The 27,600-nt window shown below is 49.8% G+C and overlaps 1 protein-coding gene across 4 annotated transcripts in view; it reads right to left on the reverse strand.

Annotated features, from left to right (window-relative positions):
• Nucleotides 1–3,250: 3,250 nt before the first annotated feature.
• The window catches only part of Nadsyn1 (NAD synthetase 1), a 30,408-nt gene continuing 6,058 nt past the window's right edge, over nucleotides 3,251–27,600 (reverse strand). For 3 of the 4 annotated variants that reach the window (XM_031388995.1, XM_031388999.1, XM_031388996.1), the window contains 17 exons: nucleotides 27,214–27,303; nucleotides 22,341–22,392; nucleotides 21,706–21,794; nucleotides 21,422–21,539; nucleotides 19,930–20,061; nucleotides 17,560–17,634; nucleotides 16,750–16,874; nucleotides 16,184–16,232; nucleotides 15,668–15,770; nucleotides 14,705–14,873; nucleotides 12,271–12,406; nucleotides 11,468–11,574; nucleotides 7,510–7,641; nucleotides 6,765–6,834; nucleotides 6,177–6,305; nucleotides 5,544–5,720; nucleotides 3,251–3,777 (listed from right to left, as the gene is read on the reverse strand). In XM_031388995.1, coding sequence (XP_031244855.1) covers nucleotides 3,670–3,777; nucleotides 5,544–5,720; nucleotides 6,177–6,305; nucleotides 6,765–6,834; nucleotides 7,510–7,641; nucleotides 11,468–11,574; nucleotides 12,271–12,406; nucleotides 14,705–14,873; nucleotides 15,668–15,770; nucleotides 16,184–16,232; nucleotides 16,750–16,874; nucleotides 17,560–17,634; nucleotides 19,930–20,061; nucleotides 21,422–21,539; nucleotides 21,706–21,794; nucleotides 22,341–22,392; nucleotides 27,214–27,303 — 1,861 coding nt within the window. In that variant the 3' untranslated portion in view covers nucleotides 3,251–3,669. The remainder of the gene's footprint in view (nucleotides 3,778–5,543; nucleotides 5,721–6,176; nucleotides 6,306–6,764; nucleotides 6,835–7,509; nucleotides 7,642–11,467; nucleotides 11,575–12,270; nucleotides 12,407–14,704; nucleotides 14,874–15,667; nucleotides 15,771–16,183; nucleotides 16,233–16,749; nucleotides 16,875–17,559; nucleotides 17,635–19,929; nucleotides 20,062–21,421; nucleotides 21,540–21,705; nucleotides 21,795–22,340; nucleotides 22,393–27,213; nucleotides 27,304–27,600) is intronic. The other variant, XM_031388997.1, reaches the window with a different exon arrangement.

Below are 27,600 nucleotides of genomic sequence, written 5' to 3' on the forward strand. Positions count from 1 at the left end.
GGGACTCAGGTATTGAACTCAGTTGGCCAAGCTTGGTGGTAAGGACTTTTATTGGATTTTTTATATGTAAATATATTTTTTAAAAATTATATGTAAGCCGGAGAGTGTCTTTAACCCACCACTTGAGAGGTAGCAGCAGGTAGGACTTTGTAAGTTTAAAGCCAGCCTGATCTACATACTGAGTTAGTCGCAGAGCCACAAAAATTAAGACCCTGTCTTAAAAACGTATTAATTATGTGTATATGTGAGTACAGGTGCCCTTGAAGGCCAGAAGAGGATGTAGGAGCTCCTGAGGCTGGAATTACAGGTGATTATGAGTCACCTTGCAAGGGTACAGGGAACTGAATTGGAGTCTTCTGCAAGAACAGAATGTACTCTTAAGCACCATGAACTGCTGAACCTTTTTTTTTTCCAGCCTGCAGGGCTTGGATTTGAACTCTCATGTCCCAGGACACCTCTATAGCTGAGCCTTGGAGCATCTCCACACCCTGTAGTACTGGTCTTTCCCTCCATCCCTTGCTAGAGAAAACACATTCAACATTGTTCAACACTGAGATACACACTGGCTCTATGCCAGGACTGCAGCTTTTAAATTTGTCTTTAAGCTGACATGCTTCCTGCAGAGGACCCCACTGCACCCAGGCTGCTTCCCTAGGTATCAGGAAAGGCACTGCTGGGTTTCTCATACCCACGCCTTACCTCCCCTGGCCCATTCCGTCACTGCCTAAGCATCCTGCTGCTGCTAGGAATAACTCCTGACTCTAACCCTGTATCCCTGATCTTCCATCTCTTCCACTGCTGCCCCTCCAAAAGTGCATGAGACTTAAGATGAGGTAGAGGATTCAGGCCAATGGCCAGTGCACACATCCAGTGTCTGATAAAACTATGAACCTATCAAGAAATCAGAGGAAAGCCCAGCCTACTACACAAGTCTCTGTAAAAGTCTATTATAAATGAGAATCGCCGGGAGATAGAAGGAAGAAGCTGTCAGAAATGATCCATGGGCCACAGAAGAGGCTTCAGGACCCCATGCAGCATGAACACAGATAAACTGATCCAACTTACATGTGCTCCCACGTGCAGTTTCCTAAGACCTGCCACAAGAGGGCGCTGCCCCTACACAGCCGAGCACAACTCAGCTCAGGGACTAGTGGTTGCAGGCCAGTGACAATGGCGCCTGGATCTGGGCACCATGCCAAGGTGGAGTAGCACACACAGGACACGAATACGGAAGTAAAGGTAACTGACTAAGAAGACTCCCTTTGCCTCTGTGCTGGAGGTGGGCATAGATGGGTTTGCAGTCTTACCCTCAGCTTCCTGTCTCACTCCATAAACCTCCCCTAAGGACCTCCAAGCCTCACCTGTCCTCTTCTGCTTCGGATAGTGTCTGTCTAGGCTGAACATTTAAGCCTCTATCCTAGCAGGAAATCTATGCCAGATTCCTGCCTGTCTCCTCCATCCTGGTTAGTGGGGTCTGCCTGAGACATAAAGGAAAGGCTCTGAGACCAGAAAAGGGCTCCGTTCCTCCCGATCTTTCTCTTCTCCTACCCTCCATGTTCTTCCCACAGCAGAGGACCTGTCCCCTCTGAGGCAAACTTCCCCCAGCTCAGCCTGTCTGCAAGGAGAGACTGTGTGGACTCCCCAGGGTCCTTTCACCCGAGTGATGGGAGCACAGCTTCCCCGCTGTTGGACTCAGGACGCTGGCTATTGGTGATTAAAAGGTCACAGTAGGGAGGTGGAGAGGTGAATCAGCAATTAAATGTTTACTGTTCTCACAGAGGACCCGAGTTCCATTCCTAGTACCCCCACCAGGGTGCTTACAATTGCATGCTTCCCCGGTTCCAGGGGCTCCAACATCCTCTTCTGATTCTGGCAGCCATCCATGCACAGAGTGCAGTGCATACATGTCACACACACACACACACACACACACACACACACACACACACACAAAATGACCTCTGGGGTAGGTGTTTCCATTGTAGGCAATGGCTTCTGTATCCCACCCTCCTGGTTTTGTGGTGCTTTTCATCTCACACTGTGGAACTTGGAGAGGGAAGCACATTAGAACGCCAACGCCATCAGCCTTCAAAAATCCAATTGCTGTTATGGCAACAGCTCTTCCTGACCTGTCACCTGACAGCCAGTGTGTGCCCATCAGGGACCGACAGGCAGAGAACTGACTCACCAGAGGCTTCAGCTTGGCTCAGTTCCCTGCTGCAAGCACCCTGCTTGAATTGCTCTCTGTCCATCCCTGCTGGTTCTTTCACCTAGATCCCATCCTACCCTCTCACCTGTAGTGGTTGCCACAGCATCCCCAACTTCTGTCTTGTTATCTTATCAGAGACTGCACCTTCTACTTTTTTTTTTTTTTCAGTTTTGACTTCTTTGACTTCTTGGGAACTCCTTGTCAACCCTCTGTGGTTACTGGATAACCTGCACACACACACATGCTATATGATGTGTTATGTATATTCTGATAGTTAATATTAGTAATTAAGATTGGAGTGAAAGAAACTGTTTGCCTTGGCCAGGTTATCAAGGAAAGCGGGATTGTCTGGAATATGGCTATGCCACCGAAACAGCTATCTATATACCTTGTGAATATATTGTTATTCAATGAACTCTGACATCGTGAGAAAGACACAAATTTGTTCATCTTTGTTTCTGATATAGCAAGTAGTCCCTACTCTACACTTGGATAGCCAGCCTAGCAGGAAGGAGGTAAGCCCGTGAGCCAGGCAGATGTGGCTGCATGTGGACAGAGGGACAGAGGCAAGGGAGAAGAGAGCTCTGGAAGGCAGTCTGGGCAGAGAAAGGGACCAGATGCCATCCCACATGAGCACTGCATCCAGACCTGGGAGGTTCCCACAGGATAAGGTAAGGGTAAGGATGGCTGACTCCCAGACTCCACATGAGCAAACTCGGCAGAACCATCCAGATTCCCGCTAGAACCCAGGGCAGGGAGGCAGGTGTGGGTGGAGGGGAGTGGCTTCTCGTGTGTTTCAGGCTTAAGATGCCCCTCCTTGGTCAGAAATCACATCACAGTTCTGTTCCCCAGACCCATCCCCACATGCTTGTTACTTTCAGAGGACTGGAGTTCATCAGTACCCATACCAGGTGGCTCACAACTGCCTGCACCTGCAGCTCCAGATGATCTGATGCCCTCTTTTGGCCTCTGTGGCCATCCATCCATACACACACACACACACACACACACACACACACACATATGTATACATAAATACGCTTATTTTGCTTTAGAATTTTAAGAGTTTTATTTTTATGTGCATTTTTTTTTTTTTTTGGTTTGGTTGGTTTTTTGTTTTTGATTTTTTGCCTACACGCATGCCTGTGAAGCCATGTTGGCTGCTCTCACAGAGGACCCGGGTCCAATTCCTAGCACCCACATGGTGGTTTACCACCATCTTTAGCTCTAGTCCCAGAGTAATGCCCTCTCCTGACTTCTGTAGGTACCAGGCAGGCATGCAGTACACAGACATATATGTAGGCAAGAGACTATACATATAAAATAATAAAATACATCTTAAAAAGAACATTTTTGTTTATATTTTTATGTTATTAGAATAAATCTCTCTTCCTTGATAGGTAAACAAGATCTGGCTCCAGGTGGGCTGTGTCAGGGGCCACTGGTGATCTGAATTCATCTTAGGGGTCCTTGGGGAGGAGCTGTTTCCACACAGGTGATGGCTCTCTGAGGAGCTCCAGGATCTGTTCTCCCCGGGTCTGCATTGCTTCCCTCTCAAGCTGTAGAACCTGGAAAGAGAAGCCCATCAGAACCGTCTCTGTCACCCTTCAAAGAACCAGCTGCTGGAACTACCCACCAGGCCCATGAAGGTTATTAACCACTCAGGGATAGGATGCAGATGGTGCTGGGGAAAGGCTTGGCACAGGGGAGTGCCTGGTGGCCGCTGTGAATGGTAAGATTCCAGGTGCTCCTATTTCTGCCCACTGTGAGGCCACACAGCATCAAAATCCCTTGCTGATCTGTAGAAACTGCCGCCAAGTGGGTCTTCGAGGGAGGTAGAGTGGCCAAGCCCTTACTGCTACTAAAGAAGGCCAGAGCTTGGTGCTAGAGAGATAACTGAGTGGATGAGAGCACTTGCTGCTCTTCCAGGGGACCTGAGTTCAATTCCCAGTATTGACATCAAGCTTTTGTAACCCCAGCTCCCGGAGAGCCAATGTTTCCAGCCTCCATGAGCACTTTACTCACATATCCATACACATAGATAAACACGACAGTAAATTAAACAGAGCTGATGCAAGGGCACCCTCCACCCTTGGTGGCTAAACTGTTCCATTCCTGTGACTCAGTGACAGCAGGATGCAGGGACAAAGCATGCTACATGAGCTACATCAGCTACACAGGGTGCAGGCTTGCCCAGCCAGTGGGGACAAGAGACATAACATTCTGACCCATGTCTCTCAGCTTCCCAGTGGCCTCCACCTGCTCCCAGTGGCCTCCCTGCTCCCAGTGGCCGTTCTTCTTCCCACTGACTTCCACTGACTGTTCTGGGTCACCTGGGGAGTGGCTTGGGGTGGGAGTGGTTCCCAAAGTCAGCTGGACACAAAGTCATTTCTTTGCAAGGAGAAGCCAAGAGGGTTTTCCAGTACCATGCCAGCCTTCTTTGGCTGGGGCATTACTGATTAAAGGGACTGGATGAGTCTCTCAGGGGCCGGGACCATCTGGCAACATCCCTGCCTTTTCTCCTGAATGTCAGAAGCGCTGACCCCAGCCCAGTCATGATGACCATCATGATGACCAGACCATGATGACTTCCGCCTAACAAGGAGGTGGGAAGTACATCTTGCACCCTCCAAGTGCAGGCCAGCTGCACAGGGATCCTTGCCACAGCCAAAGTTCCTGCCAGTCCCTTCTGGTCCCTTGGGTTCTGCAGTGCAGTACCGTCCGAGGTTTGCCCCCTTTAATCGCGTCCCTGTGCTGAGCAGCTGTCTCTCTCCAGCGGAGCAGAGCCTGGCTGGGAAGGAGCTGTGTTTAACTTGCTATCTGTAGGCGTTTCCACCTCGGTCTTAAGAAAAGGAGGGAGGGAAGGAGCTAAGTCTGCTTTAATCAAAAGTTGTGCCGCTTTTAACGCCAGTACTCTGGAGGCAGAGGTGGGAGGGTCTCTACAAGTTTGAGCCCTGCAGGGTCTACCTAGCAAGTTCTACAGGGCTACATAGAGAGACCCTGTCTCAAAAATATATATATGCTCATGGTTGTGTACTTCTTTAACCCCAGCACTCAGAAGGCAAACATAGGCAGAAGTCTGTGTCTTCAAGACCCTTCTGGTCTATAAAATGAGTTCCAAGGCAGCCAGGACTGTTACGCAGAGAAACCCTGTCTCAAAAGACAAACCAAATTAAACCAAAACTATGTATGTATGTCTATATGTGTATACATACATATAAAATAAAATAATCCATGCCATGCCATTTTTGCATTTAAAAAAGTTTTTCTCCTCAAAGGAAGCCCCTGTATGTCCTCCCAGGCATGATACACAAAGCTCTCTGGCCATGCCTACCTGGTTGTCAATGCAGAGGAACTGCCAGGGCCACCTCGTGTTGTATAGAAAGGGCCTCAGGTCAAACCTGTTGTCGTCGGGACTGTAGTTTTCAGCATGATATGCTGGTGTGAGGGTTGTCATCTTGTGTCTGTTCATGGAGTACTTTGAGAAAAACAGCTTCACCTTCTCAGCCACCTGGTGGGCCAGGGACACACAGGTTTCAGGTTAAAAAGGCAGGAAAGACTCAAGGCTGGGAGCCCTGCATTGGAGGAGAATAAGTGGCCAGCAGGTGCCAGCCCTGCCCATGGCTTCTCCTGACAGCAGTGTGGAGATATATCAGCTGGGCTGGTGCTAGCTGGACTGCAGGACTACATTCCTAGTTCTGACAGCCCAGAGCTGTGTTCCGAGAGGCCTCCAGATGGGTTTATGTGCCCAGTAAGTCCTCTGGTCCACAGAGACCTACTGTATTCTGAGGCCTCTGTAATGCACCAGCATACCTGCACAGTTGGCCCATACTTAGGTTAACTTAGAGCAGGCAGGAATCCCCAAGCTGCTAAAGATGAAAGCCAAACAATGTTATTGTGTGTGGAGTGAGCTTATCATTTTGGGGTCATGCCCAGGTGGCTCAGCCTGATGCCACACATGCTTCACCTGTCTCGGTGTACAGCTGTGTCTCCACATGTTGAGCAGTTTGCAGAACATGCTGTAGGGTCCTGCCTTGGCGACCTTCCGGAGCTTGCCGAAGATGGAGAGTTCTGTGTACGTCATCCCCATGTCTTCCTATGAGGACAGAAGTATGTTCAAAATGCAGTGGGGTGGTGCCGAGAGGGTCTCACAGCCTCTGTAGTTGGGGACCAAAGGTCCAGGGAGGTGAGGCTCCACAGGGCCAGAAATCGGTGCCCAGCCAGGGATCTCAGAAGCCACCGGGTGGTAGGAAATACAGGTTTGGAAGATGACCAAAACCCTGCCAGGCATGGGAGGTGGCTGGCTCTACTCCAAGGTTGCTCTGAGGTAGAGAACCTGCTGTGAGGAACCTGGAGTCCTTGTTTGCCCTCCTCACATTCCCTCTGACCCATATCATCTCCCCTTTCCTCAGCCCTAAGCACAATGAGAAAGTTAAGTCAGAGTGTCTGAGGTCAGTGATTCTGTCAGCCTGACTTAGCAAGGGGCCTGGGGCAGCAAGGTCTCCTTTTGGCAGAAGGACCCAGTGAGAAGGGGAGACATATCCACCATCTTTACCTCATCCATCTGAGACACCTGCCCATCAGCTAAGGGCTCCAGCTCTGCAGTGGCCGGTGCTGACAGGATGCTGCAGGGAGACACACCGAAAATATCTAATATCACCAGGGATGCTAATGTGCTCATGAGCTCTGGCAGGACATCCCTAGACAAACTGCAGTTGGGTTGGGCATGACTGGCAGGGCCATGCCTGGGCTCATTCATGACCCAAAGGACAATGAATCAAGGGCAGAAGAAGCTGACAAGTGCAGGGCAGGGACCCTCCACTACAGGGCTGTTGGGATCAGAAGACTTGGCAAAGCAGTTATGGTGGGGTAGTCTGACACACTGCAGGACTCTTGAGAGGATCCCTAGTCTGTGCCTATGAGCTGCCAGGAACAAATTCACTGTGACAAGCAAAAGGATCTCCACATATTGCTGAGGTCCCCTGTGGGCAAGACTGACTCTGTAAGGGGAGCAAGGACACAGACATTTCGTGGTACCAGGGCCTGACAGGCTGATAGGCTGTGATGTCCTCAACAGGTACCCAGAGATCAGGCCTGTCAGGTGCCAGCACCAGTCTCACTGCCTTGAGACAGCAGCAGAAGAACCAGTCTTGGAAGAATTGTCACTTAAGACACTTAGAACTGTGGATGTAGGAACAGAAGCTGAAGGTAGGGCACAGGGAGCTAAGCAGGGTGGCTGAGTATGGCAAGTGTGGCCCTGGTGGCCCAGGAGCCACAGGAACACTGGTAGGAGCACTCACGTCTGCAGAACAGGAAGCTGGAAGCGCTCTGCACAGAACTGGACAAAGGCTCTCAGGTCCATCTTGCTGATGCCGCCTATGGGGTTGATGTCCGCACTGGAGCAATCATACTTGGTCAGGTACCCGAGGAGACTGTCAGGGAGAAAGGACAGTGTCCTCATGGTTCCTGGGGTATTGAGGGTTATAGTGTATACCAGTGCTGGCTAAGGGCTCCCTTCTTTCAGGGGCCCTAGAAGTCAGAAGCCTGCCAGTGCCTGACAAATACAGAAGTGGATGCTCATGGCCATTATTTGGACTGAGCACAGGGTCCCCAATGAAGGAGCTAGACAAAGGACCCAAGGAGCTGAGGGGGTTTGCAGCCCCATAGGAGGAACAAAAATATGATCTAACCAGTACCTCCAGAGCTCCCAGGGACTAAACCACCAACCAAAGAGTACACATAGTGGGTGGGACTCATGGTTCCAGCTACATATGTAGCAGAGGATGGCCTAGTCGGTCATCAATGGGAGGAGAGGCCCTTGGTCCTGTGAAGGCTCCATGCCCCAGTGTAGGGGAATGCTAGGGCCAGGAAGCAGGAGAGAGTGGGTTGGTAGGCAGGGGAAAGGGGGTAGGGAATAGGGGGTTTTTCAGAGGGGAAACCAGGAAAGGGGAGAACATTTTAAATGTAAGTAAAGAAAATATCTACTTAAAAAAAAAGAAAATATCCAATTTAAAAAAAGAAAGAAAGAAAGTCGGGCAGTGGTGGTGTACTTCTTTCATCCCCGCACTTGGGAGGCAGCGGCAGGAGGATTTCTGAGTTTGAGACCAGCTTGGTCTACAGAGTGAATTCCAGGATAGCCAGGGCTATACACAGAGAAACCCTGTCTTGAAAAACCAAAAAAAAAAAAAAAAGTCAGAGGCCCAGCCCAGGCCCTGGAGGAAGCCATCAAAGTTATACTGAGCACACTGGGTAGACACCAGTTTTGACTCAGAATGCTTGAGTACCACAACCAGCCCACTTGGAACAGCTTGTCTAGAAGGCCAGGGTCAGCTAGGTGGAGCCAAGGGACAGAGGCCACAGAAGGGAAGACAGGACCTCGCACAAGCACACACTCAGCCTGGTAGAAAGCTCTGATCTGGGACCTCACATGAGGAAAAGGTCCCTAAAGGTAAACTGACTCCAGTCAGAGACGGACCTGGATTACAGGGTGGGGTTGAGAGATGACCACAGGCCTCCTCATGGGGAGTAAGAATTAGAGAGCCAAGGCCACAGGGTGCTATCAAGATGCTGATGGTTGGGGAAGTACAGGAGGGTGGGGCTGGTGGTGGGCATGGGGGGAGCCTCCAGGGGCCTGGAGGAGGACCAGCAGCCTCAACACTTTGAGGGATTGGAGCAGCTCCCCTGCAGTGACTGTGAGAACAAACAACTCACGGCTTACCTCCCAGTCCACCCACGATCACAGCTCTGTACCAGGATGCTGTGTTACCTGGTGAGATCACCCATTTCCCGGATACATAGGAGTTTTTGCTGACCCAGTGGCTCTAAGCTAAACTGGCCAATAGTGATGAATCTACTAGCCTCAGGAAAGCGTCTTCAGGTAGGACAGAGGGATAGCACAACTGTGGTGGGACTCAGACAGCCAACAGCAGAGACACACCAGGGCCCACATGCTGATCTCCACCTTCCATCACATCATGGACCCTGGTGGAATCTGGCTTCGTTCCTTTACATCCTGCTCAGGTGACACTAATCATCAGCCACGGCTGCCTATAGCGAGCACCTGGCCATGGTTCTGGCCTCGCCCAGGCCTTCTGTTAGCAAGAACACACCCACCCCACCCTCACTCACCTATGAGTCACCCACAGGCCTGGGATAACAGCTCTCTTTCCAAAGGCAACCACCAAGTAGCTTGGCTAAGGTTAGAAACCCAGGCTCGTAGGCTCTCCTGCCCCTCCCTGATGGATGTTCCTGGGCCCAAGTTATGTGTACAAATTACATGGATTGTGCTGAAGCTCTGCATTTCTCCCGGAAAGTGAGATTTCTGGCAGGAATCATTAGAAGGTACCTGACAGCCTGGGTTTACCTGTACCCCACATACTGAGTGACCAGCTACCCAGAAGATGGCTCTTTACACCACCTGCCAGCAACATGTGGAACTGGATGTATCCCTCCTAACATCACTGGGAGTAGGTGTGGCAAGCGGCGCCAGGCTGCTCGGTCCTAACCTGGCCCCACTGCCAGTCTGTTTGCAGTAGAGGCTACAGCCCCAGGACAACTCTAAACCAAGTCCCAGGTCCTCTAGCAAGTCATCAAAAACACTCATGGAACTTATTGGGCCCTAGATGCCACAGGCACTATCCATCATCCTTACGGCTGTGCCTCATCATCTTTCTTCAAGCTCCTGACTCACTGCTTCTCTTGGAAAAAAAATCTTTGGCAAAAAAAACCCCAAAAGAAAAAACAAAACAAACAAACAAAGCTGGGTGCCACTGCAGAGGGGTGGCAAACCCATCATGTTCCTGTCTCCTCTTCTCAACCCTACCCTCACTGGTGATTCTTACCCTCCCCTTCACTGAGGAGAAAAAAAGTACAGTCTTGGGCTCTGGGGAATGGCCCTGTAGGTAAAGCATTCTCTACACAATCATGAGGATCCGAGTTCAGATCCCCAGCACCCACATAAAGCTAGACACAGTGGTACCCATCTGTGATCCCAGCACTCCTATGGAGACAGAATTCCCAGAACCTTGGCGGGTAGCCAGCCTGGAGTACACAGTAGTGAACAACGACAGCCTGCCTCACACAAGGTAGATGAGGACTGACACTGGAAGTTGTCCTCTGACCTCCACACTTGTGTTATGGCAAATGCTGGCTGTGTGTGCATGCGCGCAAACACACATACACACACAACCTGCTAGGTATGGTGACACAATCCTATAATTCCAGTTCTCAGAAGGCAGAGGCAGGAGGATTGCTTCCAGTTTGAAGGCAGTCTGGGTTACATAGTAAGTTTGAAGCCACCAGTGCTTCATAAGAAGCTGTCTCAAAGTCAAACCAAATCAAACTATGAATGTCAGGGGTGGTGGTGGTGGTGTATGTATATGTGGGTGGGTAGATGAATAGAAGATTGAGGGTGTATGTAGATATACATATGGATTTCTGGATGAATGTATGTATGTATATATGTATGAATGGATAGATGAATAGGTGGATGGATATATGGCTGTGAGAGTGAATGGACAGGTAGATAGATGTATGTATGAATGTATATGTGGGTGGATGGATGGATAGGTGGGTGTGATGTATGGATGGGATGTATGTATGTATGTATGTGTGGGTGGATGGATAGATGAGTGTTTATATGTATGTATGTATTATATATGTATGTATGGGTGGGCAGATGGATGGGTGGGTTGGCTGGTAGATGGGTGACTCAGTTCATAACTAGACAGGCAAAAAGACAATCAATGTATACATGATGTTTTAAAATTCCTCAGCTAATGAGAAGCACCTGGGAACAGTTAGGAGGTGTGGCAGCTCACCCAAGGAAAGTGGGAAAATCAAGCTTGGGAAGGGGATCTACCAGTCTCCACTGCTGGGTCAGAGGTTGGGTGGATCGTACCTGGAAACAAGAGAACCACTGGATGTTTTTAAAGCAAAGAACAAAGGGATCTGTCTTCATTTCACATAGAAAAATAGCCATCTTGTTTGGAAAACTGTTTGCAATGACACGACCTTTGATGAATGGGACAGGAAAGGAAGAGGAGGTGGAGGTCCTAACATGGCTGACCAGAGCTGGAGGTAGACCAGGGACAGAAGCAACCTGAGCTGGTTGAGTGTGAGCAGGGCTGGGGAAAGACAAAAGGATCTTGGTCTGCACTCTCTGGATTATCCTGATATTACAAGGAGATGGTGTCTTGAAAGGACCAAACTTCCCATCTAGAGACTTGAGGTGCCTGAGTCCATCCCAGCCACACGCACCTCTCATCCACATTGGCAGATCCAAGAACAAGAAGGCTTCCTCGAGCACCCCGAGACCAGAGGCTCAGCTGAGCAAATAGGTAGGCAAGGACCATCCTAATCCGAGCCTGGGTGAGGGAAAAAGGAAGTTATCCCATGCTAGGACCCAGGAAACAGCTGCACTACAATGCAATCCCAGCACAGGAACAACAGAGCTAGAACACAGATAGGTTGAATCAAGCTGTGATGTGCCGTGTTGTGCTGTGCCGAGAGAAGCCTCCCAGGCTCCCCATGCACCAGTCCACAGCAGGGTGATAGCACCAAGAGTGACAGGAGGCCAGCACTGAGTAATGGCGGGCAGGAAGATATTCAGTAATGCCCTCCACACCATTTACCACTGGAGAGGAGGCCATACACACAAGGGGCAAACAGAGATGGCAATGCTGACACCTCAACAGACAAACCCTGGAACCTATTCTCTCCCTGTTGACAGGCAGCATGTAGGCTAGCCAAGGCAGCCCAGGGGTGGGGCAGGGCCAACCATGCCAGGCCTCCATGAAATTCACAGGTCCCCACATTCACCTGTGTGTGGTCATGTTCTGGCACACAGCCTCTCCAAGGCTTAGAGGGGCACATACAACCACACACACTTTCCTATGCTTGAACACTCACAGACCTGCAACCCAAAGCATGGCTGCATGGCCAGTGTCTCTAGTAGACTTGCAGGTTAATCCAGCACTGCTCACCTCTTCCCCGGGCTCCTGTCTTCCATTGCCTTCTCCTTCATGTCTTTGTGAGGAGCAGAGCCAGGCTTAAACACCTACCTGCACATTCTGCAAGGCCAGGTTCTCCCTGCTGCTCCCTCCGTGGGCTGAGAACCGAGGCAACTTCCTGGTCACCAGGCTGAAGATGCCTAAGACAGCCTTCACAGCAGTGTCAATGCTTAGACTGATGTGGTAGCTGGAAGAGCAGGGAGCAGCACAAGCATGCTAAGACATGCTCTTAACTGCCAGTTAAAAACATTCCTTGGGCCTGGGTGTAGTGGTGCATGCCTTTAATCCCAGCACTGGGGAGAAAGAGGCAGGTGGATTTCTGAGAGCTCCAGGTCAGCCAGAGCTGCAGGGCAAGACCTGTTTCCAAAGCGGGGAAAATATATATCCCTTGGGGCTGGAGAGATGGCTCATTAATTAAGAGCACTGACTACTTCTCCAAAGGACTTGGATTTGATTCCCAGCACCCACATAGGGGCTCATAATCATCTATAACTTATATGCACATACCTATGCCATATATATAATTAAAAAATAAATTAAAAACATTTTCTTATCACATGTATTGGTGTGGCACACATTCCATGGCATGTGTGTGGAGGTCAGAGAACAACTTTTGGGAGTCAGTTCTCTCGTTACAGGATTTGGGTCCCAGGGACTGGATTCAGACATCAGGCTTGGCGGCAAGCACCTTTACCCACTAGCCTTCTCTCTGGTCCTCTATTACCGCCCAACAGCATGGGACTCAACCATGGTCAGCACAGTTACAACACTGTAAAACCGCTATTGCTCTGCCACGCACACTCATCTACTCCAGTCACATGCAAAATATCGGGAGTAAAAGCCTGATTAAGGATAAGAGGCAATAAGGATCCAAAAGGAGTTCTGTGCCTCCTGGATATTCAGACAGTCGCTGGTATCTCCTAACTCAGACATGTTCCAGATTAGTCTTTCCAATCGTCAACACGCCCTCATATTTAGGCATAAAGGTACCCCAAGAAATGATTTGTAAATGGCTAAGATTGGACATTGTTTCCTGGCCAACACAATGTTACCAACCTATCCTAGTTTAATACCAAGCTGTCCATAACTTGGAATTTCTCTCAAGAAATCTGCCTTGCCAAAGTTAACAACAGAGGTCAAGCACATTCCTTAGGGCAATAGATAGTTCACAATAGTTAGAAATGTTTTACATACTACAGAGTAATGAAGGGCTCTCACTCAATGACATTAGCTAGAAGTGTCAGGTCAGAACCTCCTAGTCATTGCCTCCAGCAGGACCAGGGAGTTAGCATAGGAATACCAAAAAGCCTCAACAGGGAGGGCTCCACTCCTCTTCCTCCTGCTTCACACCTGGCTACCAGACTCCACTGACCTTGATGTGCGGTCACTTACCTACGTGACCTCAGTCCTGCACCTCTTGCTGTAACCCCCACCCGCCTACGTGGCTCCTGTCATCTGCCCAGCTTGCTGTATGGTATTTAAGCCTGAATTTCACCTTGCACAAATACATTCAGATTCACCACACCCTTGTGTCTCAAGTCTGTCTGTCATCCGCTGACTTATTGCCCACCTGACCAGAATTCTCATCCCGTGCATGGGATCCCCCGCACGAACCCGGTCCATGGCACTGCTCGCCACCCCAGAAAGAAACCCTGCTCAGTAGCCGTCACTCTCCATTCCCACCTGCCCCAGCTTGACAATCGCCAATCCACTGTCAGGACTAACAGATCTGCTAGGGATATGCTGGGCTGGGTAACTCACAGAGATGGAATTGTGCATGCCTTGGCCTTGGACACCTGCTGTGTTTCACCCAGTATGACAGTTCCAAGGGTCACTTATGCTGCAAAGGCACTCTATATATATCTTTCTACTTCAGAGTAATACTCCACAGTGTGCGTAGACGGTATTTTGTTTGGCCATTCATCAGCCAATGGGCGTTTGAGTCATTCCCTCCTCTCATTACTGTGACGAGCTGACAACCAGGGGCATCCTGTAGGGGGAACTGTTTGGACTTGTAACTCCTTTGGGCATAAACTTAAGAACAGAACTGCTGGTGGGAGGCTTTTGGCTGTGTGACAGGCAGTTTCTTGTTCTTCCAAAGAGCCATTAAATAAAAGAACATTCTGGATGAGGCAATCACACCTCTTAGAAAGGTCTCCTTGATCCTCCCCCACACAGCCTGCAAGCTATGTCCAAAGCCTGATGGACCAGTGCTATGGTATTCTGCTGATAGAAATATACGATCTGCGTCTGCACTTAGGAGCAAGGCTGGGTGATGCATGTTTATGTTGTACATGCACATGTTTATGTGTGCATGTACGTGTGAACTGTATCATCTGGGACTATATAGTCTGGCTATGTTGTTTCCTTAAATTCTGACTCCACCCCCAGCACTCAGCTGCCAGACACATATGAAGACACTGCAGCCACAGCTCTGACCTCTGCCATGGGGTCAGCCTGAGCTCAGCAGAGGATAGAGTCCTACCTTCCAATCAGCTGAGCCAATTCTGTGGCCCTACTGTGGGTCTCCTGGGAAGAATTCTCGCTGGCCATGTAGCAAGTAGTGAGCAGCCGTCCGCAGAGCTCCCGGGGATCCTGAGGGGTGTAGCTGCTCTCATCCACCAGGTTTTGGACGTCTGTCAGCACTTGCTGATCTGGAGCCACCATAGCAGGATGAGAACTACTATCTGCACAAAGTCTTGGCCTCCCTCCCAAGCACCCATGCAACCAGATAACAGTTTCCAAGTGCCAACCTCTGTCTATGTCTGTGGAGCCTGTATAGGTCCTAGGTACCCCAGTCTGATCCTAAGCTCCCACACGTGAACCCCAGTCCATCTTTAGAGCCCACCCAGCTACTTCTGGTCCGAAGTTAAGGCCACAATCCATCTCCCACAGTCCATCTCGCACGTTCCCTCGCACCCAGCTCCCACTGATCACTCTAGAGACCACAAATCTAGCCTAGTCCATTGCCCATAGTCCTAAAACAAAAAAAGCAAGTCCCTCTCCCCAGTGCCTGCACACTGGCCCCCGTTCCCACAGGGCTAGCTGTGTTCACTCACTGCTCTGCACTGGGCTAACTGCGGTCTGTGTTGGGCTAACCTGTGTTTTGTGCTGGGCTAACCTTCTGCTCCTGTGCTCCTTAGGCTGTTCTTAGTACCACTGCACCCATGGAGGAATAAGGTTCTAGGTTGCCAGATTCCAAAACCTGTGTCCGTCCCCCAGGGCTGCAATGCTGACAGACAGTGGCAGGCAGACAAGGACACATCCTAACTGTCCAGGAATGGCTCTTACTGACCTGGGTTCTGGGACTTGAGTAGGACAGGTGACATCTGTCCCCAGTAACAAAGCCTCCCTCACCTACAGTGCCCCGACCTGGGTTTGTCCTCTGCTCCCTGCCTGGTTCCAAACCTGACGCCCTCCTCAGATCCATGGACATCATGTCACCTACTTCCGCTCTTCACAGCATCGCAGACCAGGCAGCACATGGAGTAGACGATGCAGGCGCTGGCTGCACTGTCCACACCGCCACTCAGGGGCAGGAAAAACCCAGCCTGGAAGAGGCCAACCAAGTACTGTGTGAATCAAGCTGCAGAGAGGCTGTACCCCACCCACTCAGTCCTCAGCCTAGCACAACACTGTGAGTCCCAGAGCCCTACAGGAACACAGGGCTCAGCATCATTCTGGGGGTGGACAAATGACACGTGATCGGCAGAGGTTTCCTAAAGGACAGGAGATGCTGTTCTGGGTCCCAGGCTGCCTCTCCAGTCCTACAATGAGCACACATCAGGAGATGTGGGAGTTCCTCCATCTCTCGACAGCTCCACAGACCACCAGTTTCAAAGCAGGTTTCACCCATCTGATCTCTGGCCAGTTCACTGATATACACTCCCCCAAAGAAAAATATCATTAACCCACCCTAGGCTCACACCAACTAGGGAGAGCACATGGAAAAAATACAGCCTACCTGTTTGCTCCGTCGAAGGAAATCCCAGAGCCAGCAGGCAGGTCCAAGGCTGCGGGAGAGAACAGTATTGAGTCTGGAGCCTTAAGCCCGGCTCTCTGCATCTATGCAGTAGCCTTGCACGGAGCTCCCAGAAGGCAGTACAGAGATACAACTGTGCTCTCGTTGGGCTATCTGCTATAAGCACACTTCATGTCAATTTAGGCATTTTGGCTCTGAAACAAGTCTGGTGGAAACCCCCCGAGATCCCTCATCTAGAATGGGGACACTGAGATCTGGGGCAGTGCCTGAGAGGTTAAGATCACAGCACAAGACTACCCTGAGCAGAACCAGGCAGCCTGGCCTGGTCTGTTCAACCACAGCATCTTTTTTTTCCCTCTCAGATGGGTCTCACTATGTAGTTCTGGTTGTCCTTGAATTCACTATGTAGCAGCCACTGTACAATCTTTAACTCAAATGAAGCATAACACCTACCCTGGGCAGGCTTTGGAACTGACAAACATTGGCGGTCACCAGGACGGTGGTGTCCACAAAACAACCGGATCTAGGCCCAGGGGGTGTTATCTCACCTTATCTCCTCCTCAGGCCTGTGGTATGTCCACTCCACAGGCTCTGATACGGGCTTCAACAAGTCTTCACTGACCGAAAGGGCAAACTCCACCGTCACCCGGGGATATGGGCTCACCCTGGTTGCCTGTCAGGGGAGACGACAGGACACAGCGACAGTTGCAGTTTGGAGCCTTCACGGGTCAGGCACAGGACTCCAGCAGCCATCAGAGACATAGACAAGCCCATGGGGAAGTGGGAAGGACTGATCAAAGTTGACAGGTGCTGACAAGTGCTTGCAAAGGCAGAGAAGTTACAGAGCTTCCCCTAAACTGTGGGAAAGGGAGGGGGAACAGCCACTCAAGTGAACAGGCCTCTTCAATAGCCTGAATGTGAGGGCCAAGTGTGAGCCTGAGGATTTACTCCTGAACAGACACACCCAGGAAAAAGAAACCTATACTTGCTCAAACCTCTAGAGGAGTGGGTAGGCACCCAGCACTATAGCCACTGGGTAGAATACCACTGTACCCTGCCTGAAAAAGAGCAGAGCCCCAGTATGCTTCCACATGGTGAACTCTAAGGATGCTACACTTAGTGAGAGGACCCAGGCAGACGACAGCAGATGTGGTGCAGCGCTATCCCTGAAAGTGTTCCCATGGTTACAGGCAGAAAGCAGACCAGTGGTGGCTAGGGATCAGGGGATGGGAACAAGCTGACATGTCTCCGCATGGTTCCACATGCTGGCCCCATGGCTTTGGCCAAGCCCACAGCAAACCAGGCCACCTGTAAGGCCTGCCTGAGCACTCAGGCTGGGCGTCTCCCAGGGCACTCACCTCCAGGTTCCGAGATGAGATCTCTGCCCTATAGCTCCTGATGTCCTCCAGGTCCAGGGTGGCAGTGAGAACCTCCTGGGTAGGAAGCAGAAGAGAAAGCTCAGGATTGCTGTCTCATGTGCATGGGTCAAACCTTTCACAGCAGGGCCTGTGGATCCAGCACTGCCCTCCTGAACACTTTCCTCTTTAAAAAGAAAGTATTTTATTTTTATTCATCTGTGTGCCTGTGTGTGTGTGTGTGTGTGTGTGTGTGTGTGTGTGTGTGTGTGCATGTGAATGCAGTTCCTGTGGAGGCCAGAAGAGGGCATCAGACTCCTGGTGCTAGAGATACAAGTGATTGTGAGAGTTGCCTGACATGGATGCTGCTGCGACCTGAACTCTCTCCAGCTGCATCTGTCAGCTGACACCAGCACCTGGATTACATTTAGACCTTTCCCAGCCACCCACCAGTTATAGCAGGAGACACAACTCTTTCAGTAACTTAGGGTAGGTGTGTTTCTTTTTTACTTGAAAGACACACAGAAAGCAATGCCTCCTTCTCCAACTCTGAACATAGCTATTTATAGATGGGATGGCTGGAGTCACTGCAGCCATCCTATGAGCAGAGGAAGATAGTCAGGGGCAGGGAACAGCATGGAGAACAACATGGCAGCCAAAACCCATTATCTTCCAGGTGTTGGGCATGCAGCTCACCAGCCCCTCTGAAGACTGTGTGATTCCCTGAGGTGAATTAGTGGGGTTTGTGCATGGCTGCCCTCTGCCTTCCAGCCCATCTGCTGAAGAATTGCAGAGGTACTTCCACTCTGTCCCTTGTGTGCTGGCCTCATACGCTAAAACAAAAAACAAAAAAAAAAACCCTTCCCATGAGAGGTAAGAGGTCTCCTCTGAGCTTCCAAACAATTTAGAATCCTTGGGGAACCAAATCTTTGGTCCTGTCTCAGAGTGAGTCTCTAGATTGGGTTTATTGAGATAGAAAAATGTGCTCCGAGTGTGGGTAGCACCAGCCCATGGGCTGGAGTCCCAAACTGAATAAAAAGGAGAAAGGCCGCTGAGCACCTGTGCTCATCTCTGCGCTTCCGGCTGTGGATACAATGTGACCAGCTGCCTCACCTTCTGCCTCCAGGCCTTCCCACCATGATGGACTGCAACCTCAAATGGAGAGCCCAAGTAAACACTCCCTCCCTAAAGGACATCCAATTAGAAAAGTTACTACTGCAGGAGGAAGGCCTCCCTTTAATGCAGGCTGTCCAGGCCCTGGGGAAACTGCTAGGTCTTAGGCCAAATCCCCCTAAGAATAAGATCTCCACTTAAGCCCGATGGTCACCATTCCTTATGACAGGACCAGGCCTAGTGTTTGCTAATCCTAGATTAGGGGCTTCATCCTGCCAGCTTTCAAAATGGGTCAAACAAGCCCACCACCCCCTACGTGGAGCCAGGTGTCCCTGTGTCCATGTGTCCCAGACACAGGGTATCTGCCACAGTGTGTTCACAGCCTGGGGTCCTCCTCCCTAGCTCATTGTTGCAGGATATTTGATCACACCGTGAAACCCGAGATTGTGTTATTTACTGAAAAAAAAAAATCTTGTTTCTAGTTGTGGTATGGCTCAGCCCTTAGCACACACCTTTAATCCCAAACAATGAAGGTAATGTTAGTTTGTAGAAGGAAGCACCCAAGTATAGAGGTGATGTCTAACTGAGTGGCAAAGTGACAAATCAGAGAAAGATTCCACAGAGGAGGATATGCCTAACTTCTAACAAGGAGAGGAAAGGAAAGCTACTTAGAGAAGAGTGCAGAGAGAGAGGACAGTGTTACTGGGACACTTGTATGGAGACAGGTTGCTGAGAGAGAACAAGCTAAACATTGGTGAAGACAGAATGAGCCAGAGAAGAAGGAGACAGAAGATCAGACAAGATGGCCAGAGTTAGTTTGAGGTCAAGTAGAACAATTCAGGAGAAGCCCAGAGAAGCCAAATTGAATCAGTCAGCTTAGAGAGGAGTTTGAGCCAGAACAGCTGAGTTGAATCAGCCAGCCAGAGATCAGAAAGAGCTAGGAAGGGGTGAGCTTATTCAGCAGTAAATCTCAGAGGCTGAAGACATTCTAGGCCCTGAGGAGATTATACAGGGGCTAGAAGCTTTCAGGACTGGGCCTAGCTTAGCAGATAAGCCTCCAAGATGTTAGATCAGGAGAATACAAGCAACTTTTACAGCCCATATTCAGCATGGACATTTCCCATTGCTCTATGTTCAGCCAAAACATGCCCTAAGGAGAAATCCCTTCTCACACTTAGGGAAGAGGGAGCTATACAGATGGGCAGTCAACTGACTCGGCAGTGTGGAGGTTGCTCCCCATTCCCATGGTTGGCTCATTACCACATCATCCAGTGAGAACTGAGTGCCCTGGGCAAAGATGCTCCCGTTCATAGCAATCATGGCACAGCCATCATAGTAGAGACGGTCACCGTCACAGCCCTTCTGGTTGGCCAGCAGGTAGATGCCACCATTCTAGAAGAAATACAGGTGACAATATGGCTATCAAGGATGGATCTAACCTATGACTGCCACTAGCATTATACAGAATACCTAGATGCACCAGAATGCCATTCTCCACCTGGTCCCAAGTTGTCATTGGCATCCAGACTCTGACAGAGATGGTAGATAAATGAAGGGACACAAAGCCCTTCATGTGGATTTGCCAGATGTATTATAATTTCCTTCAAATTAAAACAATGGAAGTCAATAATTTTCAAGTCTCAGGAAGTTCCTGAAACTCACCAGATGCACAAGGCCCCTCCCTCTCCATGATCACATAAACATTAAGGATTGCTGAGAGGCTCTCAGACCAGCCAAGCTGCCTGGAAGAAATCTTCTGATCCATCAAACTGCCTGCAAATTGTGAGGAAAGCGCCAGGACTCCAGCTTTCCCCCCACCCCCACCCGTTTTTCAAGACAAGGTTTCTCTGTATAGCCCTGGCTATCCTGGAACTCACTCTGTAGACTAGGCTGACCTCGAACTCAGAAATCCGCCTGCCTCTGCCTCCCAAGTGCTGGGATTAAAGGCGTGTGCCACCACTTCCCGGCTAGGACTTCAGCTTTTATGAGCTGTTGATGGACTTTAGTGATGCAGCTGCCTTTGATTCATCCCTGCTCCTGTCTGTAACCCCTCGCCTACACTGCTGGGTAATTCCAATGGACTCATTGGTTTACCATGCTGAACTTTGGTGGCATTGTTACTTTGATCTGTTGTTCCCTATCTGGGGTGAATAGACCTGTGCTGGGTCTTCCCATGAATTGTGTCACGTGACACCAGGTATCAGGCATCCCATAAATCCACTTTTACTTTCCCTCAGCTCTCAGTGCAGTGCTGCTGACTGTATTTGACAGGACTACTGTAGCTAGAGAGCAGTGTGATGGGGCAGCATTGAGCTTTGGGGCCACCAGAAGCACTGGTGACCTTGGGTGACCTTGGGTAACCTCTGTGAGGGCTGGACGTTATCACCTACCTGTGCCTATCTTCAATCTGGGACAAATCTATCTGCACCAAGGACTAATAGTAGTGCTCCACTGAGTCTAAAGGTCAGTGGCAGGTACATGCAAGTTGGTATGTGTCTCCATGACAACCACAGATGGGAGCAAACCCTGGTTCCCTGTTGCAGCAGTATCTGAATGATGGCAGTTGGGCCAGGTGATAGCAGGAAGAAGAGTCTGGGAAGGACCAGGCATGGCAACAGAATACAGCTTGCAACACAGCCTTAAGCATGTACCAGAAGTGGCTGAGCCCTGCCCCAGGCGCCATTGCTCCTGGGGGCTCCCAGATAAACTCCTAACTTATGATCATGCTCTACCCACCCTGCCCAATCCCCACCTTGGAGGTGGCCATGGTTACCAGATCCACTCTGGTATGGGCTTTGCGTAGCACGTGGTGGCTGCCCGAGGCATTGGTGATGATCTCCACACCATCCAGGCCCATGTCGACGTGGGGGCTGTGGAGAGAGTCAGGTGGAGTGACCGACGGCTCCTGTAGCCCCTTAGCTATCTATCTGGAGGGCCCTCCATGGTCAAGGACATGACCTCAGGAGGCTGCAAAGTGTTAGTCCTCCCACTGGCTGGCTCAGGATGGGGAACGGATGGCACAGAGAGCCAGCTGACCTTCGTGGTGTCCAGAGCTCCTCACAGATCTCACTCCCGACACAGGTGTCCTGGGTGGCCAGTACCACATCTCCAAAGGGCACAATTTTCTGCAGTGGAAAAAAAAAAGACCACATTAGATCCTAGGACCACCTACTGTGCTACATACTGGTCTGATTTCCTGAAGGCTAACATACTGTTCCAGGCCTAAGGTTTTCCTTCCTCATGGTGGGTATGCCCCACCCCCAGCATACACTATTTCTCCCATTTCCCCACTTATGACTACAGGCCACACAGCTTTACGACGGCTGCAACGGGCCCTTTCTTCCACTCCATCTCCTGCCACCAACAATGTCACCATTCACCAAGGCTGCAAGAAGAGCCAGAATCCCACAATGTATGAAGAAGGACAAAACTCAAAGATATGCCCACCACCAGCCAATTGTCTGTGGTTTCCTAGAACTGTCCCTGAATCAGAGTCTACCCGTCTCAGGGCTGACTCCTGCAGGCTGGCTTGTAATCAGCCCTCCGACACTCGCCATGGAAGTTCCACTCTGTGCTTCCCACCTACCCAGCTATGCTCTGACTCTACCAAAGAGCGCCTCCTGTGTCCCACCCCCAGCCTGCACTGGCAGGAAGCCCTGGGGAGGATGCACCTGCTTTGTCAGGTCCTGTAACATCCGAGGGAGGACATATTCCTCAGTTTGTCTGAAAGGAAAGAATCAAAGCATGGCAAAGCTGAGATGTGTGGGTCCGAGTTCCACCCCACCGCTGGGCACTGCCACTGGGGAGGTGAAACACGGAAGTGCTTGACTGCGCTTATCCCACGCAACAGCCGACAAGGAACTCAGGGGTTGGGAAAACGCAGTCTGAGATGTGGGAAAGCCGAAGCTGCCCGGGCACCCAGTCGTCCGTGGGGTGCCACACAGAGGAGTTGGGAATGAAATGTCAGAGGTCCCTAGGCCAGTGACAAGGAAGGCCCGTGGGGGTTCTCAGACCCTTGGACATCCAGGCACTGCTGGGAGTTGCCAAAGAGCTGAGAACAGAAAAGGCCCGCAAGCTGAGGATGGGATGGGGGTCTGCCTTAGCTCAGGTACTGATTGTCCTTAGCTTGGTGGCGGTTATGCTGGGAGTGCAGAGAGGCCTTTCACAGGAGCAGCTCTGTAGGCGAAGGTCTTCTCCACACTCCCCACAGCAGTGGTAGATCAAAGAGACAGTCCTTGGCTCCAAACTGTTCATTAGTTGTTCATCATGGAAAATGGATGAGTACCCACTTCTCAGGATGGACCCGAGGTTATATACCTTTTGCAGGGAGGTAGGTCTAGGAAGGGAAGCTTATTGGTTAAATCCTCAGGGGCTCTAGGTACCTTATTAGCAAGGAGAACTCTGTTCAGGTGACAGTTCCTTATGTGGGAAGTGTGGCATGTGTTCCAGGCCAGGAATCTGGCAGGGCGCAGGGAGCTGCCTGCCATCTCAGGTGTGCACCCTGAGTTTCCCTGGGACTTAGACCTGCTCTACCTTACCAATCTTTCTGGCATAGTTTACCATCCCATAGAGATGAGGTCCTGGGAAACAGGAAGTACATACAGCACAGGCACAGGCCCTCAGAGGCACAGCCACCCATCCACACAGAGGCCTATGACTGACTCATCCAAACAGGAGTGTCTCTGCCTCTCAGTGTTTTCTGAGAGACTGGGGGTTGGAGGGACTGGACTTAGGTCACCGTTCCAAGGGACATCAAGTGAGATTCTCAACCCTGGAAAAGTCTTTCGTTCATCCACAGACATCCACACCTACCATACCAATGAGACAAGAAAGTCACAGTCCACCACCTTTGACAGGCAGAGTGTTTGCCACACACATCTTTGGTCCATGGAGTCTCAAAGATCTTTGCCAGTGGACTTAATAATAAAAACACATAAAATAAAAAGCTGACACTTCTAACTTCCGACAAGCCACTCCAAGTGCACTGCTTAGACACTGAACACAGACTTTTCTGTTTGCTTTCTGTGGCGGACTGAATTTGCTTGGTCCAGGAAGTGGCACTATTAGGAGGTGTAGCCTGGTTGGAGGAAGCGTGTCACTGTGGGAGTGGGCAAAGAGAGCTTCCTCCTGGTTGCCTGAGGAACCTGTCTCTGGCTGCCTTCTGATCAAGATGCAGAAACTCTCAGCTCCTTCTTCAGCACCATGTCTGCCTAGATACTGCCATGCTTCCTGCCATGATGATAATGGACTGAAACTCTGAACCTATAAGCCAGCCCAAAATGAATGTTGTTCTTGCCTTGGTCATGGTGTCTCTTCACAGCAATGAAAGCCCTGGGACAGAAGTTAGTACCAGGGACTGGGGAATTGCTGTGATAGGCCTGACCATGCTTATGTTTGGAGGAATGTGGATCCTGGGGCTTTGGAAAGCAGCGGAATGCATTAAGTGGGGCTTAGTGGGTTATCCTAGTAGGAATATGGAAGACATTGTTGCTGAGGACGGTTTGAATTGTGGAGGTCTTCTGGCTCTAGAAGCATCAGAAGATTTTTAGTAATTTTAGTTTCAGAAGAATTTTAGTATGTGGCCTAGAGACTTTTCTTGTGATATTTTGGTAAAGAATATGGCTGCTTTTTGCCCTATCCAAAGAGTCTTACCTGAGGCTAAGGTGAAAAGAGTCAAATTAGTTGCATTTGACAAAGGGAGTCTCAAAAAACCCAGTTTAGACTCTGTCCTGTGGTTTACTTTCATGAAGAACATTTTGATGAAGCATAGCAAGCTTAGAAAGAAAAAAATAACTAAAATGTATGGTTCCAAAAACAAAAGGAAGCACTAGGAAGTAGAATGGATCTGACTTCTATGTTCAAGAAGACAGACGGTAGGTTAAGGGAGTGGTGACCTTGAAGCAAGCTCCCACCCAGTTAAGTTTATTGTTTATGCTTTTGCAGTCGAACAGGGGACTTAGTCATTATTTTCATTTGGACTTTTAATCTTAAATGAACTACAATCCAGAAATGGAGAGCACACTTGTGATCCAGTTCTTGAGGCTGGTAGACACAGGCTTTTGATTCAGATCTTGAGGAACAGTGGCCATGAAAAGCTTAGGCCCAGGCAAGGTGGTAACATACCTTTAATTTCAGCATTCAGGAAACAAAGCATGCAGTTCAAGGTCAGTTTACAAAGCAAGTTCCAGGACAACCAAGCTTTGGCAGTGAAGGAATTGTAAAACAAAAAGCTGGTAATAGAACAAAAGAGCCATGTTCCAGCTCCAGTAAGCAGCAGAACTGTGGCCCTGGCTTTAGAGTCAAGAATAGAAGAGACTACTGGGACAACTGATGCTGGCTAGCTGGAGCTAAGAAATTAGTGATGATCAAGAAGAGACCAGCATCACTGAGGTGAAATCTTCTGCGAAGTGTTTTCTGAGAGCAAAAAAGCTATGTTCCAGAAATAGCCAAGGTTGTACCTCGTGCTACAGCTGGACGTGGTAATGTATAAGAATTACCCAGCCGGGCAGTGGTGGCACACGCCTTTAATCCCAGCACTTGGGAGGCAGAGGCAGGCGAATTTCTGAGTTCGAGGCCAGCCTGGTCTACAGAGTAAGTTCCAGGACAGCCAAGGCTATACAGAGAAACCCTCTCGAAAAACAAAAACCAGAAAAACAAACAAACAAACAAAAAAAAAGAATTACCCAGGTGGTACTGGTTTTGAAGGCATGAAGGGGTCATGAAGAGCAGCTGAGGCTTGGCACTGTAAGAGGCCATGGAAGGCCATTGGTGAAAGTGCAGCCTCAGTTGCAATTGATGGCCCAGGAGTAAAGGGGTCATGCAAAGAAGCTGAGGCTTGGCACCATGAAGAGAGCCTATGGGAGGCTATTGGTGAAGCCTGGTTGCAGCAGAAGTCAGCAGTGTTTTGGAGATGCCAATCAAGAACAGAATGGGATGATCATCAAGAACAGCAGCAGCAGTGGAGTGGAGTCAACCAGATCCCGGAGTGCTACAGAGGGCAGAGCTGAAGAAGTGACCCAAGCCCTTTGGAGAAGCCCAGAAGATCATGTGTGGATCCCAGACATTGGAAAAAAAGGTGTAAAGTTGAAGTTGCCTTGGAGACCCAAAGACGTTAGAGATGTCAGAGCTGTGGGATATCTGCTGAGGAAAGCTTCGAACAGGGAGTGGAACCAGCCCAGGAGAAAGAGGTTTGTTGCAGTTAACAAAAATAAAGGAGTCTGAGATCTGACGAGCTCTTTGACATCAGACATGAAAATGCAGAGTTTGGAGTTTGCCCAGCTAGATTTTAGTCTTGCTTTGGTCCAGTATTTCCTAACTATGACATTTTGGAATGGTAATGTAAATCCTGTGATGTTGGAGGTATGTGATCAGCTTTTCTGATTTTTATTTTATAAGGGATTACGCTTAAGTGATTGGATGAATCTCAAGAGAAATTTTGAACTTTGGACTTCTAACATTGTTGAAACTGTTATAGACTATGGGACTTTTGAAGTTGGATTAATTGCATTATGCCATGGCTTAGTATGGCCCCCACAGACTCATGTGTTCGAACAAACCTACAGGGGCCAGGGAGTGGAATGTGGTGGTTTGAATATGCTTGACCTAGGGAGTGGCTATTAGGAGGTGTGGCCTTGTTGGAAGAAGTGGGGTGGGGGGCAGTGAGAGGGTAGAGGGAATGGGCTTTGAAATTACAAAAGCCCAAGTTAGACCCAAGGGGTTCTCTCTTCCTGCTGCCCGTGGATCCGAATGTAGAACTACCAACTAGTTCTTCAGCATCATGTCTACCTGTGTGTGGCCATGATGCCCAGATATGACAAGGCTGGACTAACTTTCTACCTGTGTGCGGCCATGATACCCAGCTATGACGAGGCTGGACTAACTTTCGGAAACTGTAAGCAAGCTCCAAGGAAATGCTTTCTTTTAAACATATTACCATGGTGATGGTGTCTCTTCAGAGTAACTTAAAACACAGAGCAAGGCTTCCCAAACGGGGGCATCTTGCCCCCTAGGAAACACTTGGTAAAGTGTGGAGTCTTATGTTCCCCAGGCTGACCTGGAGCTCGCTATATAGTCAAGGTTGACACCAAGCACCAGGATGAAGGGTGTACACAACCATGCCTACCAAGCTCAGGGTAATTTTGGCTAATAAACTCTACTCAGAGGTTGAGGTACTTCTGACTACCATATACTGCACAGGACAGTTCCCCCAACCCCAAATGAAGAATGACCTGTTCCCAAAGGTTAAATGGACTACGCTGAGAGTTTTGCTATAAAGAACAATTTGAGACACAGTATCTGTCCACTTAAGAGTGACCAGTGACCACTGACTGGTGGCTGAGGTTTTACGGTTTCTTCTGGTTCAGACTTGAACAGACTATATAGAATTGACCATGTCTGAATGGCAGGAAGAGTCCTCCCAGCCTGGCCACTCCACTCAGTGTTCTGTGGCTCACCTCCCAGCTGAGGCTGCATGTGCTGGGGACATTTAGTGAACACTTAGTGTGTGGTTGGGACCACACTGCTGCTGAAGAACCTGCTACTCACCGGCTCCTGGCCCAGGGGGTGAACCAGCGCAGTTCCCGGTAGTTGCCTTCGTTGGCCAAGGCCATCTTGGGTCTGATGAGCAGGATCTTCCTATGGCAGGTGGAAAAAACTATTCACACCAACTCCTGGGACAAGTAGGCCACTGCCACAAAACCTGCCCATAGGATAAGCTAAGGCTACTGAGCTGGTTCAAGACCTGGGCCCACCCGCCCTTTCTTTCCTCCTTTCTTTCTTTCTTTCTTTCTTTCTTCCTTCTCTCTTTCTTTCTTTCTTTCTCTCTTTCTTTCTTTCTTTCTCCCTTTCTTTCTTTCTTTCTCTAGGCTTAAGTTTTCTGTTTGGGGGGAGGGGGGAGAAAATATTCCACGGCTCCATCCACCCAACATGTAC

The sequence above is a fragment of the Mastomys coucha genome, unplaced genomic scaffold (assembly GCF_008632895.1).
Source record: "Mastomys coucha isolate ucsf_1 unplaced genomic scaffold, UCSF_Mcou_1 pScaffold21, whole genome shotgun sequence".
In the NCBI taxonomy this organism is placed as follows: domain Eukaryota; kingdom Metazoa; phylum Chordata; class Mammalia; order Rodentia; family Muridae; genus Mastomys; species Mastomys coucha.